The 27,602-nt window shown below is 33.8% G+C and overlaps 1 protein-coding gene across 4 annotated transcripts in view; it reads right to left on the reverse strand.

The window, feature by feature from the left end:
• The window catches only part of CADM2 (cell adhesion molecule 2), a 1,061,838-nt gene that overhangs the window by 222,650 nt on the left and 811,586 nt on the right, over window positions 1–27,602 (reverse strand). For all 4 annotated transcript variants that reach the window (XM_072806514.1, XM_072806515.1, XM_072806516.1 and 1 more), the window contains one exon: window positions 23,602–23,751. In XM_072806514.1, the coding sequence (XP_072662615.1) occupies window positions 23,602–23,751 (150 nt within the window). The remainder of the gene's footprint in view (window positions 1–23,601; window positions 23,752–27,602) is intronic.

Consider the following 27,602-nt stretch of genomic DNA (forward strand, 5'->3'; position numbering starts at 1 on the left):
ACAATAATAAGTTCCTAATAAGAAATTTAGAAATTTCTGATAAACTTTGCTGCTATAGTCTTAGTTTCCCTAGTACTTTGCCCTCTTCTATGCTGCTATGATGGCAAAACTCTGACTTATATTTTTTTCCTGATTTTTACTCAACTGCTATTTTAAATCTTTGCATGAACTTCTCTCTTCTTCAGAGAAGACTTAGTTTCTCTTTCAAGCTTAATTAGTATGTCTGCCTTGACAATGTTGCCCTATTTTGGAATCAGGTACCTTATCCATTAGGCTCTGTGGGATTGCCCTATTTTGGACACAGGTTCAGCTCTCAGTGACCGTGTCTGTATTTTGTGAGCACTCATCCCCAACCCCACCATAATTTAGCAGTGTGGGATGCAGTGTTCATAGACTGAATACAGTAGATCTACCTCTTCCTTTGAACCTTTTCACAAAGCAAAAATAGTAAATAAAAGCTCCTCTATGTTCTTGGAAGCTGAATGATGTTAACATCACAGGTTGTTGGAAGTCATTTTCCCCCCATTTTCAATGAGCCAGTCACTATTTGGAGAACAATGAAGCCAATAAGCAGAAAAACAAACAAACAAACAAATAAACAATGATATAAGAAAGAGAAACTAAATGGCATTCGAGATCAAGATTGTAATGGACTCTAAGACTTAATTTTGTTCCAATCCTTTTCACAGTTGAATTAGCAATATATCCCTGTTTGGTGAACCTGTATCAACTGGAGTTTCCATCATCTACCCAAAACAGTTCTTTCCCTATAATCCAGCCTCCCATGATTATAGGTCCTCCAAAGAAAATCATACACCGTAAGTGAGTTCTGCTGTTTCACCACCCCCTATTTTGTACCTCTTCTTGGGATGAATGACACCTTCATTTGACCACCTAACTTTTCAGAGGCAACATTCTGTTATTACTTGTAATAGCTTTAAGATTTCAAAACAAAAACAAAATATAGATTATTAAGTTAAAGTTCCTTTTTTCAGAAAAACATAATAGGCACCTCGAAGAGAAATTTTGTAGAAAATAATTCTTAATATTATTTTTGAGCGTTCAACATGTGCTAGGAAGTAGTCTATATCCTTCCCACTACAAACTCATTATGACAATTTCAGACTGGGTTTCTTAGGGCACTGTCCTAAGGGCTCCATGCCTGGCTTGATGCTCTGCTGTGATCATTGGGTTTAATGCTCTGCTATTGCCAACTTGAAATTGGTCGTGAATTTTGAAGAAGCGGCCATACATTTTATTTTCCACTGAAAGCTACAGATTAAGCATCTGGTCTTAATCCATGAGATACATTTGATTTTTGTCTCCATTTAAAAATAGATAAACTTCAAGTCCTTTGTTCAAATTCATAAAGCTATTAGGTGGTACAATGAAATTCTCACACTGACCATGTAGCTCCATTGACCACTTCCTCAGCCATCATTAATGAGATAGCCACTTGAAGTTCAAATTGAGCATGTGAATCAGTGATTACAAAATATAGTTGTCAAAAAATACTTAAAGTTTATCTAAATGACCAAACATTCCACCTGATTTATGTGTGTCAAAAACAATGTACCAGTGAAATGGTGTTCACGTACCTATGCCAATAAAACCCACAACTATATTATAAGGGCTATTGAGGAAAGAATACTGTTAATAATTAACTATCATAAAGATGACTTACTTCACTCCTCTTTTATCATAGCATCTCAGTTAAATAATTTCCTAACATAACTTAAGACAAGGTGCCTAGATATTTTCATTAAAAATATTACTGTTCTAGGTAAAGTCTAACTTCAGAAGTTATATGTCATGGTAAAAATATATTCTGAGGTAATGTACCTGCAGAAGAGCAACAGAGCAGAACACTTTTTAAACAGTGTATTGTTTGTCAGAGTTCACTTAGATATTTTTAAGGAATGCTTCTTCTAGTCCAAGATTCTCATGTGTATGGAACCTCAAAAATGATTGCTGAAGCACATCAGTCAGTTCCAGAGAATGACGATAAGACATAACTAACACACACTTGGCAAAACAAAAACAAAAAGTGAGTGCAAAAAAGTGTTTTTCCTTCCCATACTCCCTTCACCCCACCTCAATTCTGACACTTTATACCCCGTGATGAATTATTCTTCCTTGAGGTTGTGGAATTTCTCTGTATCTGAGTTTCTTTCCCTAACGGAATTTCAGGCAAAAGGAGAAAGACTATTATAAGTGCTTAGATGGGTTTCTATTTCAGAAGCAGAAAAATATTACATAAGTCAGCTAAACAGCATGCTACTTTTCCTTTATTTTCATGGCACTGGTCACTCCACCGAATGAAACAGAAATCCCCAAATTTACCTCTATCAGTGTAAAATTCTATAATATGCTTGACTTTGTTCATTTCAATTTATGTTGTTTGGAGCATGAGAAATATTCTAAAGTAAGTATGATTTGAACATATCTCTTACCATATCTCAGACCATAAAACATTCCTTATTAAACCCAGGGAATAGTAGATTGTTGGTTGACTTATTTTTTTTTTAAGTGTATGGAACTTTCCCATATAGAAACTGAGACCTACATTTTTAGAGTTGAGGAAGATCACAGTCTCTGATGACAACCATGATCCATAAGTTCAGTTTCTTCCATAAAAGGTTAATTAGAAGTCACCTGAAATCATTTTGCCTATTAACTGAACTGTATTTTAACTGGCCAGACACTAACATGGCTCTATCAATGCCACTTTGCTTATATCAAAATCTTTAGAGATATAAACTCTGGAGTCAATAGATTGATATTTGGTTTCAGGTAAAAGGAATATAGCTTTGAAATGTCTTTTCAATTTTAGTCATGCAGGAGGGATTGTCTTTGAGTTCCCCTGGCCGTCTTCTTCGGTCCACAACATAAATTACTCCAATTCGGTTTCTATTACCCTCTATTCAAAGCCCATTAAATATTTCCAAATAGATATTCTTTATGTCACACACATACAGTGAAATCCAAGGCCTTTTTTATCATATAGTTAAGGGATGCCACACACTGCTCTCAAACACGGAGAGTAATTTCCTCATTTTAAAGCAACAAATTAATTCTGACCTCCACTATTGACTCCTGAAGAAGGAGCCTGATCTTCCAGGCCTTGATCAGTTTGCCTCTAAAAATTTCTAATTATTGTTAGCAGTCGGCAGAAGGTAGAAAGAATCAGAACCTGAAGCCATATGTGACCACAATATCTTCTCTGCTTTCACTGGAATAAATTATCATCTAGACCAGTAGCAAATGGTCATTTTTACAATCATGCCTTCTAGGCTTTTTCCTTTGACTATTTTCAGCTCACTACACTAAGAGAAAATGCACTTCTCTAGAAAGTCACTATACTCTTTAAAGGGAGTTTTCTCTTTTTCCCCTGAAAGCTCTTTAAATAAGTGATGGCAAAAGGTCAGATGCTATCAGGGTGCTTTAATCCCTTCATTACAAGTCAATAACATCATTTGTATTCCATGTGGTGTCTCAAAACTAAAACTCATTTAGTTTTCCAAACTGACAGTTTTCCAAACTGACAATTTGTGGGCAATTATGACATTTAAAACATCAGCCTGTATGAGAGTGGAAGAGAAATATTTTCTTCATTGAGGGTTTTAAAACACATACAGCTCTTTAGAGCCAAACTGAACTAGAAATATGATGACTTCCAGTAGAAATAAAGGGAATACCATGAAAAGACTCAATTAAAGGGAAAATTTACCAGCAAGGGAATTTGATACCAGAGAAAATATGATATAGTAGTAGACTTGGTCTATACTGAGTCTGTTTTTTTGTAAGCAAGGACAGATGGATAGATTAGATAGATAGATAGATAGATAGATAGATAGATAGATAGATCTATATTCCACACTTGTAGGCACAAACAAGATCTGTAAAATTCCCTTTGGGGATTAAATTGCAACTTCTTTGACTAAGGAAAGTAAAAAAAAGACAAAGTACATAAGGTTCCTTAGGAAAAATACCAACAATCAAAATAAACAACAACAAAAACATTTCAAGTCTCTAAAATACATGATTCACAGGGGAATTCAGAATTCAAAGTAAGAATTTCTATGGCTCTGCCTTGCCTCCAGGTTCACAATCCCTAACAAAGCTTCTTGAAGTTTCCAAAATGAGAAATGCCCCTATAAGCTTGACTTCTGGGCAATCTTTGATTATTTCCCTACAGCTCAAGGTAAACAATGATTAACAGGATAAGGCCAACAAGTCAGAAGAAAAAAAAAAGCAGAAGCAGAAGTTGTTCTCATAGTAGCTACATCTCACACGTTTCAAATTTAAAAGTGTAACTTTTTATAAGCTATCAAACTATGTCTATCAAAGCATTAATCACAAGTATATGAAGAAAACAAGGCAACACTAACAAAACTACTAGGGCTATCAGTAGAGTAAAGCGTTTCTTTCCTTTTTTTTTTTTTTTTTTTAATTTGTTTATTTTTTGGTCCACTACAGTTTTAATGTCCTTCAAGAAGTTAAACATGTTAATTTTCATTTTTATCAACTGGTGGGATCAAGAGGCCATCACACCCATAATTTCAACATTCACACACAAGCATTCATGTGTGCATGCACACCCACACACCCACACTGTAGGAGTATCCAATTAGCTCCTTTTAATTCTTTGTTTAGAATTTGAACATGCATGACCCTTGAACATTGTAGCTTTTAGGGGCACTGATCCCCATATAGGTGAAAATCCACATATAATTTTGTGTCCCCCAAAATTTTACTAGTAGCCTGCTGTTGACTAGAAGCCTTACCAATAACATATATTTTGTATATGTATTATATACTGTATTCTTGCAATAAATTAAGCCAGAGAAAAGAAGATGTTGAAATTGTAAGGAAGACAAATATACATTTACAGAACTGTACTGTTTTGTTTTTTGTTTTTTTTTTTAAAAAAACATATATATGTAGACCCACAGTTCAATCCCATGTAGTTTAAGCGTCAATGGTGGTTATATTTCAGCTGTGTCCATTAGGAGTTCTGTAACTCTTAACAACTTAGTTAACTACTCTGGGATTCTGTATCCTCAAGTTAAGGAGATTAAATAAGATGTTGCCCATGAAAAGTAAACCCTGTGTGTGACATACCAAAAAAAAAAAAAAAATCCCTGAGGAAAATGTTAATTTCCTTACTATATACCCATGGCCAACCTTCTTTTCCCTAAGAGGAATGGGGAGAACTGAGAAGTTCTTAACCCCTGCAAATGAGACCACTATTGGAAGCATTCTGCTCCCTAGTAGATTCTGGGCAGTAGATTCATCACATTCTATTGTCTTGGGAGATCTAACTACAAGCCAGACTCAGAACATGCATCATATGACTGAATTAGTACTGAGAAGTAAAGGAAGTACTAATGAGTAAAATATATATCATTATTCCTAGAAAAAATAGTTGCCTAACCAGAATGGGTTAGAAAGACCTTAATATATGACAATAACACAAATCAACTATATCAAATGTGATGAAGAAGTAGAAAGTAGATTTTTTGTTTATGGCCCCAAGCCTTTCTTATTGGTTGGTGACTTTTAATTTGTATATTTTTTGGCTTTGCTATAGCCAGTTTTCTTAAGGCCATGTAATTAAAAACTCTAAGCAATTAAAAGCCCCTTGGCAATCTTTGATTTGCATATAGGGTAATGTTTAGTTTGCTTTGCCTAGATTTATGACTTTGAAGGACAGATACTACAACATTTATGAACATTAAAAGAATTGTGAGTATAAAATAAAACTTTATTTCATTTTAAACAAAATCAGATGGAAAAATGTAAGTACTAAATGTGTGATTTTTCTTTTTGCTTTGCTTTAAGAAATCTTTGACAATCATAGCAATTCTATTTTTGGACCTTCGTTTTGGATTTAATAAAGTAGAAATCTTATAGATGGGTGGTGCTCAAGTAGCATAAAATTCCCCAGTAGAAATGCATAGAGATTTCTTTACATGGTAAAACGTATTTGGGGAAAGTACAGCACAGAACCATTTACTATTCTTAATGAACAGTTCTGTTAAAATAAGCCTTAGGAAGACTTTCCTTGTGAAACTATCTCAAATGAATCTCTGATCAATTGTCCCTTTTGTTGCCTCTGGTCTAGTCTACTACTTTACACAATAAAACAAGTTGTATTTCTAAAGTGATAAAACAGGTTGAAAACAATTAAGCTTTCTATACATATAATAACCTCCTTATTGCCCTAATTTACTGAGAATCACTTGATTTTCTAAAGTCAGACTTTTTGATCTAGAGAAAATACAGTATTTTTATGAATCTACACAGACCACTACACAATAAAGTATATATACACTACTGCATGCACCTGAAAAGTAATAAAAATGCATGTTTTATGAAACGTCTTAGAAATGAAATGTACTAGAAGTTAGACAGCCATTATAATTTTCTACTGAGTTACCACCCACTATAACATTTGTAAGAGATTGCAATTTCCACAAGCACTGCTGGAGGGCTATCAAGATTTTATGGTCATATATTTTCATATTATGTTGTCTACAAATGATTATTCATTTACTCAAATGTTCAATTTTATTCAATAAAAGAATGATTTCAATGAAACCTACTGTGATTTCCTTAATACTCTCACTGTAAGGTCATTGAAAGAGGCAGTATTAATGGTGCTTTTCAGTATCCTTGATGCAATTTCTAGCCTGCTTATGTGACCTTCCATTTGGGGGTCAACTTGGGTAACTTAGTAAAATTAGAATTTTCTGCATAATCTCTGGACCACAAAGAATCCAATAGCTCCTGACTACACTTACCTTGCAATCAGAATTTAACAATGCTATCTCAATTCTCATTTCTATCTGATTTGTAATTGCAGTGATACTTCTTCAAAAATGGTTGCTAATTTTCAAGTAGAGACTTATTCTTCAAATGGGTTAAAAAGCTCTGCATTTAACAAAAATAAAACTTTTAATAGACATTTTAAGGTGGGTTAATAGCCTTTTTTATTAGGATAAAAGAACACACACTGAGAATATCTTTCTGCCATATGAGTAATCAATGAGCCAATATGGTTGTAAATCTTCCAGAAATTCCCCACGGTTTAATTTTTTTTTAAAGTGTTTATTCATTTCTGCCCCCTATCCTTCATTTCCTCATTATCGTTTGGTAACTGTAGGGGGAATCTTTTAATTTTGCAGTAAGAGAAAAAAAGTACTTCACACTTTTCCTTAACAATTTCTGCATATTAAAACAATCCCTATTATATGTATATATGCTAATCATGAAGGAATAAGTGATACAAATATTATTTGTAAAAAATTAAAACCTACAATCAGGAAAACCATTAGTTTCATTATTGTTCTTTAATTATTGAAATATGAACATGAAATTTGTCATGTTAATAGAAACATAGTCAAAGTAATGACTAAATCTAAATGCATTTGTTCATTAAATAATACAGTGGGTAGCGTTATACAAAAAGTAGAGTCCAGCTTTTCAATAATTACACATATGCCATGATTAATTTATTGGTACTATAATTTTCCAAGTAAAGCGATTGATAATGTACTTAGAAAATTCACAATAAATGAGCCATGTCAGAATGACAAGGTTTTTTAAAAATTACATTAAACTCCTATAAAAGTATGCAATAAGACAAAAGGTCAGTACTTACACTGTCTTAATATAGTTATAAAATTAATCTCTTAACTATATTATTTTACTTGCAAAGATATATTACTGGGATTGTGAGACATAGCAATTATTAATTAAAATAGTTGATAATCTAGATTATTTTGAATAAAATCCATATTGATCATCAATAAACATCTAACAAGCATTTATAGCATTGAGAATAAGCCTCAGTTCCTGACCTAGTATTCAAAGCATCTGCACACAGTTAGTCTAAAAAGATTGTTTAGAGAATGTTCATTTAGAAAACCTTTGTTTCCAGCACTGTCTTTTTTTATATAATAAATTTATTTTTTATTGGTGTTCAATTGACCAACATACAGAATAACACCCAGTGCTCATCCCGTCAAGTGCCCTCCTCAGTGCCAAAAAATGGCCATATTTTTAAGTTCACATAGTGTTTTATTTATCTCCACCTGCATCTATAGGTTTGCTTAAAATAGAGTATAATTGTATAATGCCCTTTACTAGTTCCTTTAACTCAAATGCCTACTATTTGATAGGCACTTTTCCAGGATTGTTGGTAATCTTAACCACACCTCTGCAAAGCAGGTATTATCTCCGCTTCATCCACAACAGTGCTTCTCAAAAGTGCCAGTCACAAACTGTTTATTACTTACCTGCAAAGAGATAACTTAGAGAAGTCCAGAATAAATGCTTAGAAACTTTTATAGCAATTTGACATTGCCATGACTTCCAAGTGTGTGATCTGTCTCAACAAATCTGGCTTGTAGTTTAAGTTTTTTGTAGAAGTAGCTGGGGAAGCTATAATGTCAGGGAAACATATTAGAGTAATCTAATTAAGGAGCTAATGCAGACCATAAACCAATGTACTGCTCTCTTTATCAAGAAAATCTTGCTATACAATAAAAAATATCAGCGGAATATCAGGGTTCTTGACAGTGTAGTAAAATTTGTGAATTATGTTAAAGCTAATATATTAAAGTGAGATTATTTTCTTCTGACACATAAAGATCGATTATAAACAATTCTATTGCATACTGAAGCACAAAGGTTATAGATGTTAAAACTTCTGTTGAGAATGTCTGACGATAAAAAACCAGCCCATTCTCAAATTTTGAATATAGCCAGTCTTCCTTATTTGTCTGATATGATCAGACAAATGATCTTCAATGATCTTAATCTTTCAATGATATTAATACAGTAAAATATGTGATCATTTTGACATTTGCAAGAAGTTATCAGAGACCATTTTACAATACTAATAGGACATTTTGAACTGTACATTCCATCAAAAAGCCCCATCAGAAATTTATGGATCTTGAAGTCAATATTTATCATCAAAATATATTTAACTAAAACTTCACAAGATAAATACTATAACCAGATACTAATGAAGAATTGAAGATGAATTTTGAAAATGCAGCAAAACTTGGCTCATTTGGATAAAGTTTAAAATGAATATCTTAAGATTGCTGAAATTGCTTCAAAATCTCTTTCCATCCTGTTAACATACTTGTCTGAGATTCACTTCTCCACTATGACTGCTATTAATATAAGATGGAAATAGTTTAGATTATACATCATTCCCTGAAAGAAATGCTAGTCAGTCCAAAGAGATTAGATAAATTAAGCAGGAAGCAAGCTCATGTCACATTAAAATTTAAACAATTGATATATTGATATATATATATATATGTAATGTTCATTCAAAATGTTCATGTAGGTTTCTAATATGAAAAGTTGCTATTTATTTCATAACTTTTTTCAAGTTTTTATTGATTTATTCATGAGAGACAGAGAGAGAGAGAGAGGCAGAGACACAGGCAGAGGGAGAAGCAGGCTCCACGCAGGGAGCCTAATGTGGGACTCAATTCCGGGACCCTGGGATCACATCCTGAGCCAAAGGCAGACACTCAATGGCTGAGCCACTTAGGCGTCCCTATTTCATAACTTTTTGTGTAGTTCTGAATATAGAATAACAAAAAATTACAATTAGTAATTCTCTGTATTATTCCTAATACACCATACTCAATGAGTGCATACAATTTTTTAATTATTTTCTTTTGAAAATAATAATAATAAAAAGTTGGAGTTTGCATTTTGTATTTTTTCACTTTTATTGTTTCATTTTTTAAATCATCTTTTGTACTTTACAAAGATTTCACTTATGCTTGATTTAGGAAAAAAACAAATGTCTCTCACCATAGATGATTTGACAAGTACTGACTGGGTTCCATGAATAAGGTTAATCTGTTTGTTGTGGTCGCTATTGCAGCTCCACTCCTAGAACCTTGGACTGAAAGTTGCAGAAAAGACATTTCTACTTCCTGTGCATGCATCAGCAGCAACAAAAACCAGCTCCCCTCTTTTCTACTACCTGTAGTAGTTTGGTACATGTACCTTCAACCTGTAAAATTAGAGTAAATGGAACATCTACTAATTATTTTGAATCTATAATCTTAGACTCCCCTTAGAAACAGAATTATTATTAATTTCTTTTGTCATGCCTTCTTTGACATAAATAGGTGGTAGTAGATTAATAGTATAGTCAATTGTACGGCTACTCATAATCGGATTACTTTGCTCCTGATTTGAAAACTAGAAATTGATTTTTGGTTGCATGACTATGTCACTAAACTCAGTCAATCAATTCCTTGCTTAAATACCTTTCAAATATATTCTTCCTATTTTCTTAGCTCTATTTTTTGTTTAGGTCAGGTAACTCTCCAAATACTGAATTTTTAAAAAAATTCTATTAAAAAAAAGCTATAGCTCATGTACTAAGGCAGGAAATTAAAGTAGAGCTATGGCTATTTAAAAATAGAATCACAATTATTTGTAGACAATTCAGGGTAGTATAATGAGAAACCCAAAAGAAATTCAAAACACTATCAGAACTGGTAAGAGAGTATTTAGTGAAGAGGTAATAAAAAAATAGAAATGTACATTTTGACTTACTAGATATTGAATCAATATATAGAAGGGGACAAAAAATTGGTTAAAGTGGCTGCCAGTGTTGGGGTACCAGGCCTGGTTTCCATTCTCACTGTGTGCCACTCTTTTGTCATGTAATCTCAGTGACGGTTCTACAAATGATTGAGCTTTAACTTCTCTTTATGAAAATCTTGTACTATAGAGAACCTAAAAGTTCTCTCTCCCTAAGATAGGTCACTTTTACTAAAGCCTTTAGAGTCACAGCTCAGCTTCCATAGTAAAAACCCTCATTGCATTTCACCTTCAACATAGTTATAGCACCCAGGGAATAGTGAGGGTGGATATCATCTCTTAAATATATTTTTGCTTATGAAAAGGCTTTTTAAAGGTATATATCCATTCACAGCCACTTTCAGTTTAAAGAGAATATTTATGATCTCAAATTCCTATTAGACTGAAATTGCTTAAGAGTTTTTTTTTTGATGTTGCATCATTTGATTTTTCAACATGTCAAAAATCTCAAAAAAAAAAAAAACAAAAAAACAAACAAACAAACAAAAAAACAACCCACAAACCTCTAAGAAGGACAGCCCGGATAGCTCAGCAGTTTGGCGCTGCCTTCAGACCAGGGCCTGATACTGGAAACCCGGGATTGAGTCCCACGTGGGGCTTCCTGCATGGAGCCTGCTTCTCCCTCTGTCTCTCTCTGCCTCTGTGTGTGTGTGTGTGTGTGTGTGTGTGTGTGTGTGTGTGTCTCATGAATAAATAAATAAAATTTAAAAAAACAAAAAACAAAAAACAAAACAAAACCTCTAAGAAGAGTTACCGCCTAAAAAAAAAAAAAAAAGAGTTACCACCTGCAAACCTGCACATAGAAGCCCATCGTCCTTCACCACACACTGGCCTCAAGAGGCATATAGGTTGGAACTGAAATTGCTTCGTGTAATTGGTCAAGGTTGATTCAGGAACCCACGCAAATCCATGATCCAACTGAGATTTGAACTCAGCTGCCCTGATTAACAACCCTATAAACTTCAACCAATTCTTCCATAATATTTGCAAAGGTTCATGAGATAGGATTTTAAGGTACTCCCCCAAAAATAAGTCAACAATAAACAATTATCATTTTCATATGAAAGTATAGTTACTGGTCCCGAGAAGATGTTTTAATCACAATTCATCATTAGGAAATAGGCCATTTGGTCTTGTGGCATGCAATTTCCAGCATCAAAAGAAAGGTAGGCTATATGTATCTGAAGGGGCTTTGAAAGTAAATCTATTTCTAGATTCGTACTACTATCATTCTCTCTAAAAAGTAAACGTGAATATACAGAGCATATAGACCAACCATTCAGCATTTCCCCTTCCCATTTCCCATTTGTACTTCAGTCCAGTCATTAATCTCAATATAGATAAGCATAAAACCTGGAGATTTAATTCTTACAAACATCCACACTTTGGCACTAAAATAATACTGCCTCCTACACTTAATAGTGCCGCAAAATACTCGTTTACTGCTATTTCCAAGGATTGCTACAAGGGCCTGGTGGGACTGAAGAAATAATAAACTAAGGAAAATGGAGTGCTTAAACTAATTTATAACTCTTCATGCTCACACAGCACAAAACAATACATTAAAAATATTTATTCAGGAAAAGCTGTTTCTAAATTGTATGATTCTTTTTGATTGTAGAGAAATGTTACTTGAAGAGGGGTGGAGGAGGAAAAATACTCAGTTTTTATAAATAAAGGAAATATACAAAATTAATTTAAAAATACTAAGTGAATAAAAATAAATAAATACATAAATAAATAAATAAATAAATAAAAATACTAAGTGAATAAATTAAAAAGTAGATCATATTCATTAACTACAATAAATTGGACAACTTAGAAGAAATGGATAAATTCCTAGAAACATATAACCATCCAAAATTGAATCAGGAAGAAATAGAAAATTTGAAGAGACCAAATACTAGCAATGAAGTTGAATCCATAATCACGGAACTCCCAGTAAACTAAAGTCCAAGACCAGATGGCTTCACAGGTGAATTCCACCAAACATTTAAGAAAGAGTTAATGCCTAATCTCCTCAAACTCTTCCAAAAAACTTTTTAAAAAGGAAAGAAAGCTGCCAAATTTATTTTATGAGGCCAGAGCTACTCTGATACAAAAACCAGACAAAGATACAACAATAAAGAGAACTGCAGACCAATACTTCTGGTGAACATAGATACAAAAATCTTCAGCAAAATATTAGCAAGCCAAATCCAACAGTACATTAAAAAATCATTCACCAACATCAAATTTCAGGGATGCAAGTGTTATTTCATATTCACAAATCAATGTGATCCATATACATTAATAAGAAAAAAGATAAAATCCATATGATCATTTCAGTAGATGTGAAAAAAAAAAAAACCCTCACTTGACAAAGTACAATACTTTTTCATTATAAAACCCCTCAACAAAGTAGGCTTAAAGGGATCATATCTCAATGTAAGTAAAGGCCTTATATGAAAAACCAGCAACTGACATCACACCCAATGGTAAAAAACTGACAGCTTTTCCTCTAAGATCAGGAACAAGACAAGGATATCCACTCTTACTACTGTTTTTTCAACATAGTGTTGAATGTTCTAACAGCAGCAATCAGATAAGAAAAAGAAATTTAAAAAAACACATAATTATTGGTAAGGAAGAAGTAAAATTTTCACTATTTGCAGATGGCATGCTAGTATATACAGAAAATCCTAAAGCCTCCACCAAAAAATGAATCATCATTTTAAAATTAGTATCACCATTAATGAATGACTGTGTATGTTCTTATTGCTACTTTTTGCAACTTATACCAATACTTCCTAGTTTACTTATAAAAAAGCTCATCAGGATTGAAAAAGGGCAATACTAATTAGGGGTACCCAAGTTGTAATATTTGAAATAGAGTTTTCTTATTCATTTTGTATGTCATATTGAAGTTATTTTCATAAAAAAATTATCCTTTCAAGAGAAAAGAATATTCCACATAGATTCTACACACAGCCTATTGAATGTGAGCTTTGCTGAAGGTAGAAGGTGTAAATTATAGTGATTGCCTGGCTAAGTGGCCACACCCCTAGTCATATTGCAAAGCACAGTAGAGGCCCTTAGTTAAGCTGAACCAATCCATTTCTGTCTACTGAAATTTTGAAAGTAGGTGAGAGAAATGCAATTAACTAAGTTTTGTGTGGAATAATCTTTATGTTAGTCTTACAGGCCTAAGTTTTCATCAGTCTCAAATTCAAAAAATTAGCACTATTTTTACAATGTAGATTCACCACAGATGGGGATATTACTGTCTCAAAGTCTGTTATACATTATTAAGAAAAACACAGAATGGGTAAAAACACTAAAAATTAAATGGTAAAACTTTAAATGCTATGTTGTATCTAAATAGAATTATATTGGTATAAACCAAATTATTACAAATAGAATTAAATTTATACATTATGGACAGTATAATTTGATGCTGTTATGATTTTCTTATGCTTACTAAGAACTATAATGGCAATGTTATTTTTTAATATTTTATTTATTTATTCACGAGAGACACAGAGAGAGAAATAGAGGCAGAGACACAGGCAGAGGGAGAAGCAGGCTCCATGCAGGGAGCCCGACGTGGGACTCGATTCCGGGTCTTCAGGATCAAGCCCTGGGCTGAAGGAGGCGCTAAACCGCTGAGCCACCAGGGCTGCCCAGCAATGTTATTTTGAAACTTACTTAAAAAAATTTTTAGGATATCTTACATTCTCCATGGTCTCTGTTCGGATCCTGATTAAAAGGCCATTCAACATAGACACCATATCAGTATGTCACCAGGAAACCAGGTCCCTGCGTAGTACACTGTTACTTCATTTATTTGATAAATAATACATCATACTTTATTTGTGTTTCTTTTCTTTCTTTCCTTTTTTCTTTTCTTTCCTTTTCTTTCTTTTCTTTTCTTTTCTTTCTTTTCTTTTCTTTTCTTTTCTTTCTTTTCTTTCTTTCTTTCTTTTCTTTTCTTTTCTTTTCTTTTCTTTCTTTTCTTTTTCTTTTTTTTTAAGATTTTATTTATTTATTCCTGACAGACACAGAGACAGAGGCAGAGACACAGGTAGAGAGAGAAGCAGGCTCCCTGCAGGGAGTTCAATGCGGGACTCAATCCCAGAACTCCAGGATCACTCCCTGACCCAAAGGCAGACACTCAACCGCTGAGCCACCCAGGAGTTCCAATTTGTAACTCTTTCTTTAAATAAATTAATTTAATCCAAAAAAGGTGTATTTTCAGTCATATGTACTTCAAGTGAAATTATTTTTTTCCTAGAATCATGGAAAACATATTTACCAATTTTTTGAGCATTTCACAACCTCTATGATGAGGCTTCTTATGAACTAAGTAGAATTACATTAACCTATCTGTATAATACTTCACCCAATATGTTCCCCCTACATCATCCACCATTCCTATACGTGGATGATATATAATAACCTGCTACTTGATGACAGTAGTCATGTTGTATTTATTTTCGTAGTTCCAATGCGAGGATAATTCCTGGGACATTGAAGTATTTCACAGAATGGAACTGAAATGATGACTTGGAAATCATTTAAATATTATGATTTAAAATTAAATATCATTTAAATATTATGATTTAAATATTAAATCTGCTTGGCCATTTGTAGATAAACATTTAGTTCGTGAACACTGCTTTCTTAAATAACTATTAATTTCCCAAATTGAATATCTTTAATATCACAAAAGATAGTTCCCCCAAACCTGGTAGGTCATTGCTTGCATTTTTAAAGCTGTTTGGGAGATGGAAAGAGACGACACAATGGTGCTGACACTCCACCCACCCTGACTCTAGCCATGATCCACTTCTACTGCCATGATCATAAATATTGCTGATTATGTCAGTTGACCTCTGTTTCCTCCCATCTTTTAACAATTGCTGACTATGTACTGACCCTGTATATGTTACCAACATACTAATATACTTATAAAATATGTGCCCAGAAACATATATAATTAGAAGATAAAGGGGATCTTATTTTAACTAGGACAGGCTTTCTTTCAAGCAGCTCTGTTAAACCTGGAAAGGACTACTCAAAAATTAATGAGCCATAATAACTGGAAACAAACTAGCATAGCACCCATCACACTTTAGATAGTTAGCAAGTATCTATTCAATGAATGATGGTATAAACACAAAGGTTAATCATCAGAAGGTAGAATAAAATATTTCAGGTATTTTTTTCTCTTTGTAGGATTTTGCTTAAAAAAAAAAAACTGTTAGTGAACAGCACCATGAAATAAATAAAAGCACTTAATCCAGGAACTTGCTCAATTTCAGAGACCTACAATTACTTCATTTATTTGTACTACATTTCCCTTCTATTTATAAACAAAAACCTTGTTAAAAGCATCAAAAAAGTAGTAATCTTAATGAAACTTAATTTCTCTAAAATATATTGTCAAGTATGGAAATTATGCTGAATTTCAAAATAGTCAAAAATTAACATTTGCTCAAAACACGTAAGCATACATATGTAATTTTGAATGTCCAAGTTCCAAATCTTGATGCTGTTATAGCTTAACATGCAACCAATAAAATCATATAACCAATAAAATTTATAGTGTATGTGGTTATTTATGTTTTTCTTGAAATTGCTGGACTTAAACAACACGCATAAATAGATTTAGAAAGCCTATTATGTATAACTAAAGATTTTGCTTATATTTAGTGAATATTTCCAATAACAGCTTTAACATTAAAAGATTAAGTGAAAAGAAATTATTTCTTTACAAAATCTGTTAGCACACAGTTTAACATATATTTTGAATTTGAGGAATACAACATTGAAAAAAATTAATATGTTTTAGGAAGTGTTGTGACTTCTTTCTACCCCAAAGAAACAATTCTAATGAGGGTAGTTGTGAGCACAGAGTGATGCAAGGTTTTCCATAGAAATTATCTTCACTAAAAAAATAATAATAATAATAATAATCTTCACTGAAAATTGGATAGGGAGAAATTTCTGTATATGTATATGCATGTATATACAGCAATAACCAGTAAAAGCTGTGCTGGTTACTTTCTGCTTATCCTTCTAGGTCTCCGCCCTACCCTCACACCTCCCGACCCCTGTTCTTTGCCCTGGGATGGTAAACTACCCAGAATTCTTTGACCTACACATAAAATGGGTTGCCTACTGTACAAGGTTGCTGTGAATACAATGACAAAATATAAGCATGAAAGTTATTGAAAAATTGTGTAATTTTAAGCTGTCATCATTAATTCCATGTCTTTGTTATAACTTATACATAATATTTTTTTAAAAATTAAGGAAGAAAGGGTAAGAAAAAAGAAGGATAATAGTGACTACTTTAATACCTGCCTTACTGAGTTAATTTTTAATATTTTAAAGTCTGTCACATTTATTGAAACCAGTCATGGGTAAGGATACTGTCAGGTGGCATTGGTTGGCATGGAGCCAGGAACTTGTACCTTCATTTCGGGTTCATGCCATTTTTCTTCTCTTTATCACTCCTTGTTCTAGGACACCTTATTCATGTTCTTTCTCTCCCACTGTCCCCACTATCAATGTAAAATTATCTACAGAATAATTAGATAACGCCAGTGATTTTTGGTTATGCCCTTAATAACATTTTATTTTCATTCCTTCAGTAATGAAATTTCCTTTAGGAAATATTTGAGAATCATTCAAACATAATTCAAAAAAAGCAGAACTCCTGTGAAGAGAAACGTCATAAAAAGGTATGTATTTTCCATTTTTATATAAAAACAAATACAAGCACATAGAGATATGTCTGTTAAATGCATACGCTGTGCACCTTTGGAGATGTTTGTCCAAAGCATTTTTTGTCAATAATAGGAAGGAATTGAAGTGTTTTTTTCCTGAGCATTAAGTGATCAGACTGACTGTACTACTTCAATTGTTTTTTCCCCCACACCTGCAGAGAAACAGACGCAATGATCTAACTGATTTTTTTATTTCTATTGCCAAATGCCACACAGCATTCCTGTGGTGCTTCAATGAACTCTACTCCCTCTTCTCGCTGTCACCCTATACCCACTCTATTGCAAATGCTTACTTACTACTATTTATAACAGATGCGATAAGAATTGTGTAAAAAGAAAGAGAAGAGGAGCACAAGTGAATGAGCTACTTATGTCTATTCTAGGTCCCTGTGACCCAAAAGAACCTGTAATGTCATCGTCTTAATTTTTATTTTCTATTTAGATTTGCAGGTTTTTAAGTGTTATAGAAAAAGGCTTCATACAGCAACTATGCAGAAATGAAATAGAATTGTAATTGAATAGTTACTACGTAGGTTAATGATTTTTGGTTTTCAGGTGCACAGAAAAGTAGATAGGGAAATTGTTAAAAATGCAATTGTGATCCAACCACTGGAACATCTGGTTTGGTCAGGTGTCAATGAGCCCCTTTTTTATTCTGCTAGCTGGTGTCAGAAGCAGGATTAGAAGTCAAATCGACTCCTGTCTCTGATGCTACAAATATCCCCATGAAAAAGCTATGCAACTGAAACAGCAAAATGTCATTTACTTAATACTCAACATATATTTATAATGACCTAGGGTTTTCTCAGTTGGAAAAATACCTGTTGTACTCATCAAGGCTGGAATTGGACAAGGTCTGTTGCGGCATGTAAGCCATGAATCCACATCTACAACTGTGATTTTCAAAAGCACACTAGCTACACATGCCTATTGAGAACTTGAAACATGGCCAGTGTGACTGAGTAACTAACTTTTGATTTTATTTAATTTTTATTTAACTTAAATTTAAATATTCACATGTGGCTGCTGGCCACAGAGTTTTGTTCAGCACAGATATAGAACACTGCTAGTGTCATGGAAAATTATCTTGGGCAGTGCTGACTATGATGCATCCCTCTGTCTTACTCTATGTACGTCTTCAACATTTTGAAAGGATCTGCCGCTCCTTACCTAAAAAAAAAAATAAAAAATAAAAGTAGCAGCCACCTGTAGAAGCAGGTGCAATCAGCCATATGGACAATCACTTGTGTTCTCTCTCATTCTCCGGAGCAGTCGTCACTTGCACAGTGTGTGTGCTACTCTAGTCACACTAACCCATGCCTCGCTTCTGCACTTGGTCTCTGCACATGCCTCGCTTGCTGCACAATGTAGCATGTTTGTTTGCTCAAGATAAGCCTTAGGACTGAGGCAAGCCAGATAAATAGGCAGATAGAAAGCTGATATGGGGGGAAAGTGTGGTATGGAGTCTTCAAAAATGCTTCATTTTCAAACTCTTAAATTTGATGGATATCAAATTTGATCCTTGATCCTGTCAAGGATCCTTTCTACTAAGACATCCTGCAGGAACCAAACCAATGACTTCTGAGGGAATAGACATGTTAGACTGCCATTCATGGAAGAGTCTTTTTTTTTTATTCCAAACTTTCTGTTCTCTGTTGCAACAGACTATTTTTTAAAGATTTTTAAAATGTATTTGGGGGGGAGGGGCAGAGGGAGAGAGAGAATCTTAAGCAGGCTCTCCACTGGAGCCTGACTGGGGAGCATGGCGCCTGACTGGGGACTAGATCCCACAACCCTGAGATTATGACCAGAGCAGAAACCAAGAGCCCAGGGCTTAACCCACTACACCACTCAGGTGCCCCTGTTGCAACAAACTATTAAAACCAGAATACAGGGACGCCTAGGTGGCTCAGCAGTTAAGTGTCTGCCTTTGGCCCAGGGTGTGATCCTGGGGTCTGGGATTGAGTCCCATATAAGGCTCCCTGCATGGAGCCTGCTTCACCCTCTGCCTATGTCTCTGCCATTCTCTCTCTCTGTGTCTCTCATGAATAAATAAATAAAATCTTTAAAAAAATAAATGAAACCATAACAGAGTTAAAGTTAGAAGCAGTCTTATATAAAAAAGTAAGAACTGGCTATACTTACACACACATACACACACACACAGGCTTTTTTCAACATAACCCTAAGTTATAACAATTGGTAAAGAAAAAATAAAGCAAGTGTATACTACAGCAATTCATATGATCAGATATTGCTATTTTATAGCAGTAAGATGAGGGAATATGTTACTAACTATCCCAACTATGACATGATGGATTTTTCTCACTATAATTATCTCTCAGAAAAGAGGGGCTGCCTTATTTCCAAGTCTTGTAAATCTTGTATTACAAGTTTTTTTTTCAACAGTATCCTAAGATACATTAGCTTGAAATACCCTGAATCAATTCTGCTTTTAGATGTTCTATAAAGGGTAACTTATGGAATCACTGAAAAAGAAGGCAAAGACATTTCATATAGATTTTGTTTTTGTGCCTGAGGATTTGACCTCACAATTGTAGATGTCACTGTAAACATAATTCTCAAAGCTCGCTCTGCTTAAAAAGCATTACCATAAGTCGTTGCATAGTGGAAATTATTATTATACTCCTGCAGGAGTATAATGAATGAACAACAAAAAAAATGTTCTGCTGTCATAAAAATTCATAGTTGTTGCTTGGGACAAATTCCTCATTGATAATATCCTACACTTTGAAAAAGTGCTGCTAAGCAAGATTATTTCATTAAATGCCAGGATGGAAAACCAATTATCTCTAAGTGAATATATGTTTTTATATTGGTTTAAATATGCGCATATAACTCAAATCAATAAATTAAATATATAACTATATATTTAATTGTCCTATGAATATCTCTAAATGACAGTGTCCCCCAAAACATTTTCTCTTGCTTTACATCATTGGGAAAGTGAGAGTTTTCCATAAAATTGATGTCACCTTATGTTTGGGCATGTATATTTAAATATATATTTACAAACACTTGTAATCAATTAATACTAAAAGCAAAAAGAGGTTGTGAAATCTCTATGTGTGACTCTTATGTATATTTTTTTAACTAATGTGACTTCATTCTTTTTTCTTAAAAATAGATTAATTTATTTTAGAGATACAGCAAGAGTTCAACGGAGCAGACAGAGGAAGAGGGAGAGAGAGAACCTCAAGCAGACTCCCGCTGAGCTTGGATCCAGGCAGGGCTCCATCAGAGGACCTTGTGGTCATGACTGGAGTCAAAATCAAGAGTAGGAAGCACTAAGCACTAAGCACAAGGACTAAGTCACTCAGGCGCCCCAGTGTGACTTCATTCTTTAGAAAGTAACAGAGATCACTTTATCAAAGGTAGTCTTTAAGCTTCATTTTTAGTTCTATAACTTTCACTCCTATTGCATATACCTGAAATACAAGCTAGTTTATGTGAGTTATATTTATAAAATTTTAAGTAATTCATAAAATCAAATTTTTATTCTTGAATAATGTCCTTTCCTTTCAAAAAGTCTTAAAATATCACATTAGATATTTCTTATATTTTTCAAATGCAAAGAGATATTTTATAGTCTCACAAAATATGTTTAAAAGAGTCCTTAATAGAAACATTAAATACTTAATATTAATAGGGATTAAAATTGCAGTAATACTGCCATAGTGAGTATTTAGCAGATGAACATTTCAAAATTCATTTTCAGACTCTTTAAAATATTCTTAAAGTGGGTCGCCTCCGTGGCTCAGTGGTTGAGCGTCTGCCTTCCGCTCAGGACATGATCCTGGGGTCCCAGGATCAAATCCCACATCGGGCTCCCCTCATGGAGCCTCCTTCTCCCTCTACCTGTGTCTCTGCCTCTCTGTGTGTCTCTCATGAATAAATAAATAAAATCTTAAAAATATATATTCTTAAAGTACCAATAAAAAAGATCTCTAGGACTAGAAGTCCATGTTAAACACAAATGATTACACATCAAACTCTAATCAAAACATAAATATGGAGTCACCATATTGGCTTTAAGTCTGGCCCATATTTGAGTCACAATGTTTAAATCACAATATTAACTTTAAATCTCACCTAACTGTGGGACCTTTAATCCCATCCTCCCATATGCTTCTATGAATATGTGGCCATTAGTGAAACCTGTTGCATTTGTCTTTCCAATGGCAGAATAAAACAATAAATAAAAGCTCTTTCTAAGTAATAAAATTCTACAGAAATGCTAGCCTGACCCTCTGTAGTACTTAACTTTATATATTAACTAATTAATTAGGCCAGTACCTCAATATTCACTCAAATGCTAGTCTGTATGTTGCTGTGAAGTATATTTAGATGATATTAATTTAAGTCAGTACACTTCGAGAAAAGCTGATTACTCTGATGTGGCTTTGTTGAATCAGTTAAAGCATTGAGAGAAAATATTTGTGATTCCTGGAAGAAAGGATTTTGTCTCAGACTGCCTTCAGACCTGAGGGGCATTATTGACTTTTCCCCAGGTTTCCAGTCTGCTGGCCTGTCCTGCATATTTCATTCATTTCATTCATTTCAGACCTGCTAGCCTCCTCCATCATCTGAGCCAGTTTCTTTCTTTTTCTTTTTTAAAAAGATTTTATTTATTTATTCACGAGAGACACAGAGAGAGGCAGAGACATAGGCAGAGGGAGAAGCAGGCTCCATGCAGAAGCCCGATGTGGGACTTGATCCCCGAACTCCAGGATCACACCCTGAGCCAAAGGCAGATGCTCAACCACTGAGCCACCCAGGTGTCCCTTAAGCCAGTTTCTTAAAATCTCTCTTTCCTTCCTTCCTTTTCTCTTTCTTTCTCTCCCTCTTTCTCTCTGGAGATATTTATCAACTATACATCTGTTTATCTACTAAGATAGAGAACACTTGTCCCCTACCAATGTACTCTAAAATATATTTTGTTCATGTGTTCATTGTCTGTCCTCTACTAAACTATATGTCCTATGAGAGCAGGGATTTTATGTTTGTTCTCCAACTCTACCACCTTTTCTGAAGGAAACCTCAAAAATTATTTGCTGAATTAATACATTAGATCTTTCATTATATATTAAAGTTTAAAATCAATTTAAAAATTTCATTTTAAATCTAGAGTACAACAAAGGGAAAACTTCAGCAAGGTAAAAAATATAGTGAATTCCTATTTTTAGGGCAAATGGACACATTTATTGGACTAATTAATTTAGCTACATTTTAATCATTAAAATGGAACTAATTTCAAATTATCTTACTGTTATCCACACAGATTCATAAGAAATCCAGATATTAAGACCACATTGAATATCTAATATATAAATAGCTATTTATATTCTATATAATTTAAATTTATCTAAAGCAACAGCTCCATATTTTTATTATAGTTCATGAACTCATTTTCCTCCCAATGCTTATAATAATACGTGAAGGCTTGGAAATTCAGTGTATGCTTTTAGTTGTTTGATTGAATTATGTATCATGAATTTCATTACTCTCTAAATTTTCTAAAGAAAATTTTAATCAAAATCTATCATTCAATAGGGACCCCAGTTAATTAAGGAAGTCTAACTCACCTTGAAGTAAACACACCTTTTTCTTTTCTTTTTTTAATTTTATTTTTCTTTTTAAACACACCTTTTTAAATCTAGTTATTTACTTCCAAACATGGAGCTATTTAAACTTACTATGGGAATAATTTCTACAGTTCTTACCTTCAAGCACAATCATAAGAATAAAATCACAAAACTTTATAAAATCATATAGCATCTTCTAAATATTATTAAGCTAAGGTTAATAAAAAGATCATATCACCTGGAGTGAGGAAAAAATAGTTAACCTATACACAAGGCAATTACAAGAATGAAGGAATACAATATCTAGAGAAGCAATAATGGTTAAGAGAAGGCATAAAATGATTTTTGAAACAGAATTGAAACTGTTTATTTTATTAAAAAGTTGACATAGGTTATCTTTAGTGTTTATGACTTGCAAACTAAAGTATTTAATATTTAACATGTTTAAATACAAGCAGCAGCAGTTTGGTAATCAAAACGAATAATTTGAATCATCTCAGAAAAATAAATTCATTATAATTAGGATATTTCTGAATATGATTAAAACATTTAAAAGAAAATGTATTCACCTTTCTTGTCATCAAAGTACAGAGTCTGTTGAGCTGGATTTGACCACTGGAGGGAGGTGTTATCATTTTGATCAACCCTGCAGGTCAAAATTGCAGTTCCACCTTCAACAACCGTTACATTCTGTGTTAGTGGAAATTGCCCTTGGCTGCCTAAAAGGGGATTAAAGAAAATGTTGATTAAATGAAAGTTATAAAATGATTAACTTCCCAAGAGCTACATCGGACTGAACTTCTCACTCAAAAAAAGAAAAAAAGTAAACCAACCATACAACAACTAAACTATATATCACAAAAAGACAGAAAAAATAATTGAAAATCCTTAATCAGGGGACAACAGTTTTGCATACCATTAAGACTCCTTCATACTCCCTTATGTGTTCTAGAAAACCTTCTTTGTCTCCTAGCCACACACGAAGATTTATATTCAAATAGTAACATGATTATCATTAATTTCCTTTGGCCTTGCATTAATTATATAGGGGATCTAGACATCTTTGAAAATGAGGCACTGGAATAATTTTGGCTGAACTGAACTCACTAAAGCAACAGAGGAAACCACATGGAATAGTTCTCTGGTAGCTGATATAATCCTGAATAAAGTCTATGAAATATGGATACTAGAACTTTAGATTCAATTTCTGATAAAATAAATAAAAAAATAATCCTATTATACCAGAGCTTCTTGTAGATGTAGCTGTTTTTTGGAACACGAAATATGTTGGAGGAAACAATGTAAGTATTTTTCAAAAAGTGTCCGTCTTGTAAAATATCTATCAAAACCTTAAGGCGATTAACCTAGGAGATAGAGACAATATTCTCCTTTGTTCCTTTCTCTAGTTTCTTGATTTTCCCCAATGAACATATATTTCTTTTGTAATGAAGAAAAAACATATTTAAATGACCCTTGTCAAATTGGATATCATTAGAATATAATCAAGTATTCTATCTTCCTAAGGATCATAGTAATTTATTAAAACGATTCATATAATAATGTTACTTAATATGAACTCTTCTAATAGTTAAAACAAAATTCATGCACATGGAAACATAATACCTAAGTTTCACTTCAGCGAGATGAACTTTGCCAAGTCTGGTAACAATCATCAACATGGGTAAAAAATGACTTTCCAGAGCCAGGTTAAAACACTATTATGTGAGCAAGGTAGTTCATTAAGTCAAGGATAATTTACACATGCAAGAACATTACAATGACTTAATCGCACCCGTGAAATATATTTCCCTTTTCTTCTTTAGTTTTGTAATGATTCTATCATTACTACAAGCACCACTTGAGGTTATGCTGGAGCTATTGGCATAAAGGATCTTATTACCAAGAAGCCTGTTGATTGGCACCATAAGAGACAGAAGAGCCTGAAGGGGAAAATATCTTTCCAGACCTAACTGACACAAGCACAGAAGTTCATGACCATGTTATATAATTAAGCCTATCAAGTATAAAATCTGATATCAGTAACTTTGTCTTCTCAATGCCAACCTCTTAGAGTCACTATGGCAACTCCCCAGGATATCTCCCTGTAATCTTTAGGGTGGAGTTTTTAAATTGAGGTTAGGAGATGTCTGGAATAAATTCTTTGATAGTTGACTTAAAAGTCAACAGGAGCCAGAGTGAGATGTGTTTTGCCTTCAGCTCAGAGGTGACCTCTAGCAGGGAAACGTGGAGAACTATCAATCTTGTGAAATGAGGTGAGGCGAAAAACCACCTAAGGAAAACATGAGCTAAAACGGAAGGAAGGAATAATTACCAGAGATACCAAATTAGCAGTTCATAAATATGAAGCTCAGAATGATTTTAAGATATTTTGCTAAGATTCTCAAGTATTAATGTAGCACATAAACTCAACAATCTGAGGGAGGAGGGATTCTTTAAGTAATAAAAAGCACGCAGCTGCTAATAAGAATATACAGTTCCTCTCAGGTGACAATTTGACTATCAACTGGTACATAAATAATATTGTCTGCTTCTTTAAAGATGTGGAAAAAGAGCAGTGATGCTTGCAACAATTTCATCCACTACATTTGCAAAATAATTTTCAAAACATCCCCATAAGAAAATATTATCCTTCTCATTTCACAGATGGGTAAACTGACACTGGGAGGTTAAGTGATTTTCCATGGTGAAACAAAGTCAATGAACCATTTGGAATTTGTTCTGAAAGTTTAGTATTTTACTCTTATTCTCCCACAAAGGCTGCTGGGTCATGGTAACTTGATCACTATTGGCTTACGTGTGAATTAGACAATAAAAAATAAATAAGTAAACATTTTAACAATGGAGTTTTCAACTGCATACCTAGCTGAACTATGTCCTCATAAATTTTGTTATAACATTAAAATCGAGTAAGAGAGGATGCCAATATTAACTGCTCTGAAATATCCTATCTTATTCAGAGCTTACTTCTGACACTTATTTTAATCTTTCCTTACTCGCCTATAGGGTCTGCTAGGGTCTTCTACATGCCCAGTACTTTCTATACTCTTGCACATCTATGCCTTCTCCTTTCAGGTAGGAGATTAGGACAACTTCCCTCCATCTTCTCCCCACATGGATTCTGACTTTAAAGTATTATGACTTCAGTTCCCCGCAGTCAAATAATTTAGTTTTTCCCAATAGAGAGCAAACTCACGTGGAGAATCTCCTAATCTTAAATACCCTTAGGATAGGTAGTTTCCAAAATCAATTCAAAAGCCAGTTTTGTAAATAGTCAAACTTCTTCTCAAGGTTTAAATTGCCTTTTACTTCTGCTTATAACCTGGAGAGAGCATCAGGGTAATTGCCACTTTTGTCTTTTAACTCTTTGTGGCTCAAGGTTCTCATTTAATTCAATTTCAGAGAGTCTTTCCAAAGAAGTTACTACTTTTCCCAATTAAGGATTGGGAATTAAACATCCTGAATTAAACAGTTAAGCATCCCAAATTAAGGGTTCATTTTCAAGGCATTCATCAAAGAAATATTCCTACTACATGCTTTGCCTTGGATAAATCAACATCTTAAAGATGCATTGAGGAAGAGAAATTTTGCCAAGGAGACTGCAGAGTTCAGAAACTCTGCGAAAGGGTGTGAGGCAGAGAAGAAGGCAGTCTAGGTGTGGTATATAACTCTTTCTTTGTTTCCCACATCTATAAGGATTTCTGAAATGCATTGGTCCTAGCATTTGAGGCTTTACTTTAAAATGTTCCTTACTCTGGCTAAGCTCAGCACCCTCCTAGATTTCAAAGGAGTTACTCTTATCAAACAAGTTTCTGATCAAATTGAAAGGAAACAAAACTTCCAGTTTGGAGTCGTAAAGCTGGCTATTTTTCCAGGCAGCCTGTGTCCTTCGTTTTCCTCCTTCCCTCCTTGTGTTATCTTCTCTTTTATTATTTGCAAAGATACCAGTCTTCTTGAGTTGCTTCTAATCTAATTAAAGGGCAAGTGATGAGATCATCTTACTTATCTTTGAGTCAGCTACACTGTTTAACATTCTGTATTGTGAGTTGGAGTTTCCAGTGGGGGCTCATTGTCCAAAATGGAAGCATCTTCCTTAGAGCAGTGGCTGGCATTGTAGGGGAACTTGTGACAGTAGAATGACCAGAGTAACTCAAGTCTTCTGCATTTGTTCAGGGTCAAAAGAGAGGGGCAGAAGGAGGGACTAATTCCTTGCCAAGAAAAAAATATGGAAAATGTAAATCATAAAATCCTTATTAGTATATCGTCTTAAGACATTTTTTTTAAGTTCTAGTTGAAAATCATGAGGAGTATACATAGGATACAACAGATGTAATGTAGAACAGACACATCTAATACCATTGTCAGCCCCCGAAATGGGGCATAAAAAGACAGACTGTGCCAAATTTATGCTCTAGAAGGAGAAAAACATAAAAGATAGTGCCCTTCCTGGGTACCTCATATTACGAGATACTAACATATCTCATCTTCCACAATCACTAGGCCAACGGAAAATATGTGACAAATACAGCTAAACTAATCTGAGCATTCATAA

The sequence above is a fragment of the Canis lupus genome, chromosome 30 (assembly GCF_048164855.1).
Source record: "Canis lupus baileyi chromosome 30, mCanLup2.hap1, whole genome shotgun sequence".
NCBI classification, from domain to species: domain Eukaryota; kingdom Metazoa; phylum Chordata; class Mammalia; order Carnivora; family Canidae; genus Canis; species Canis lupus.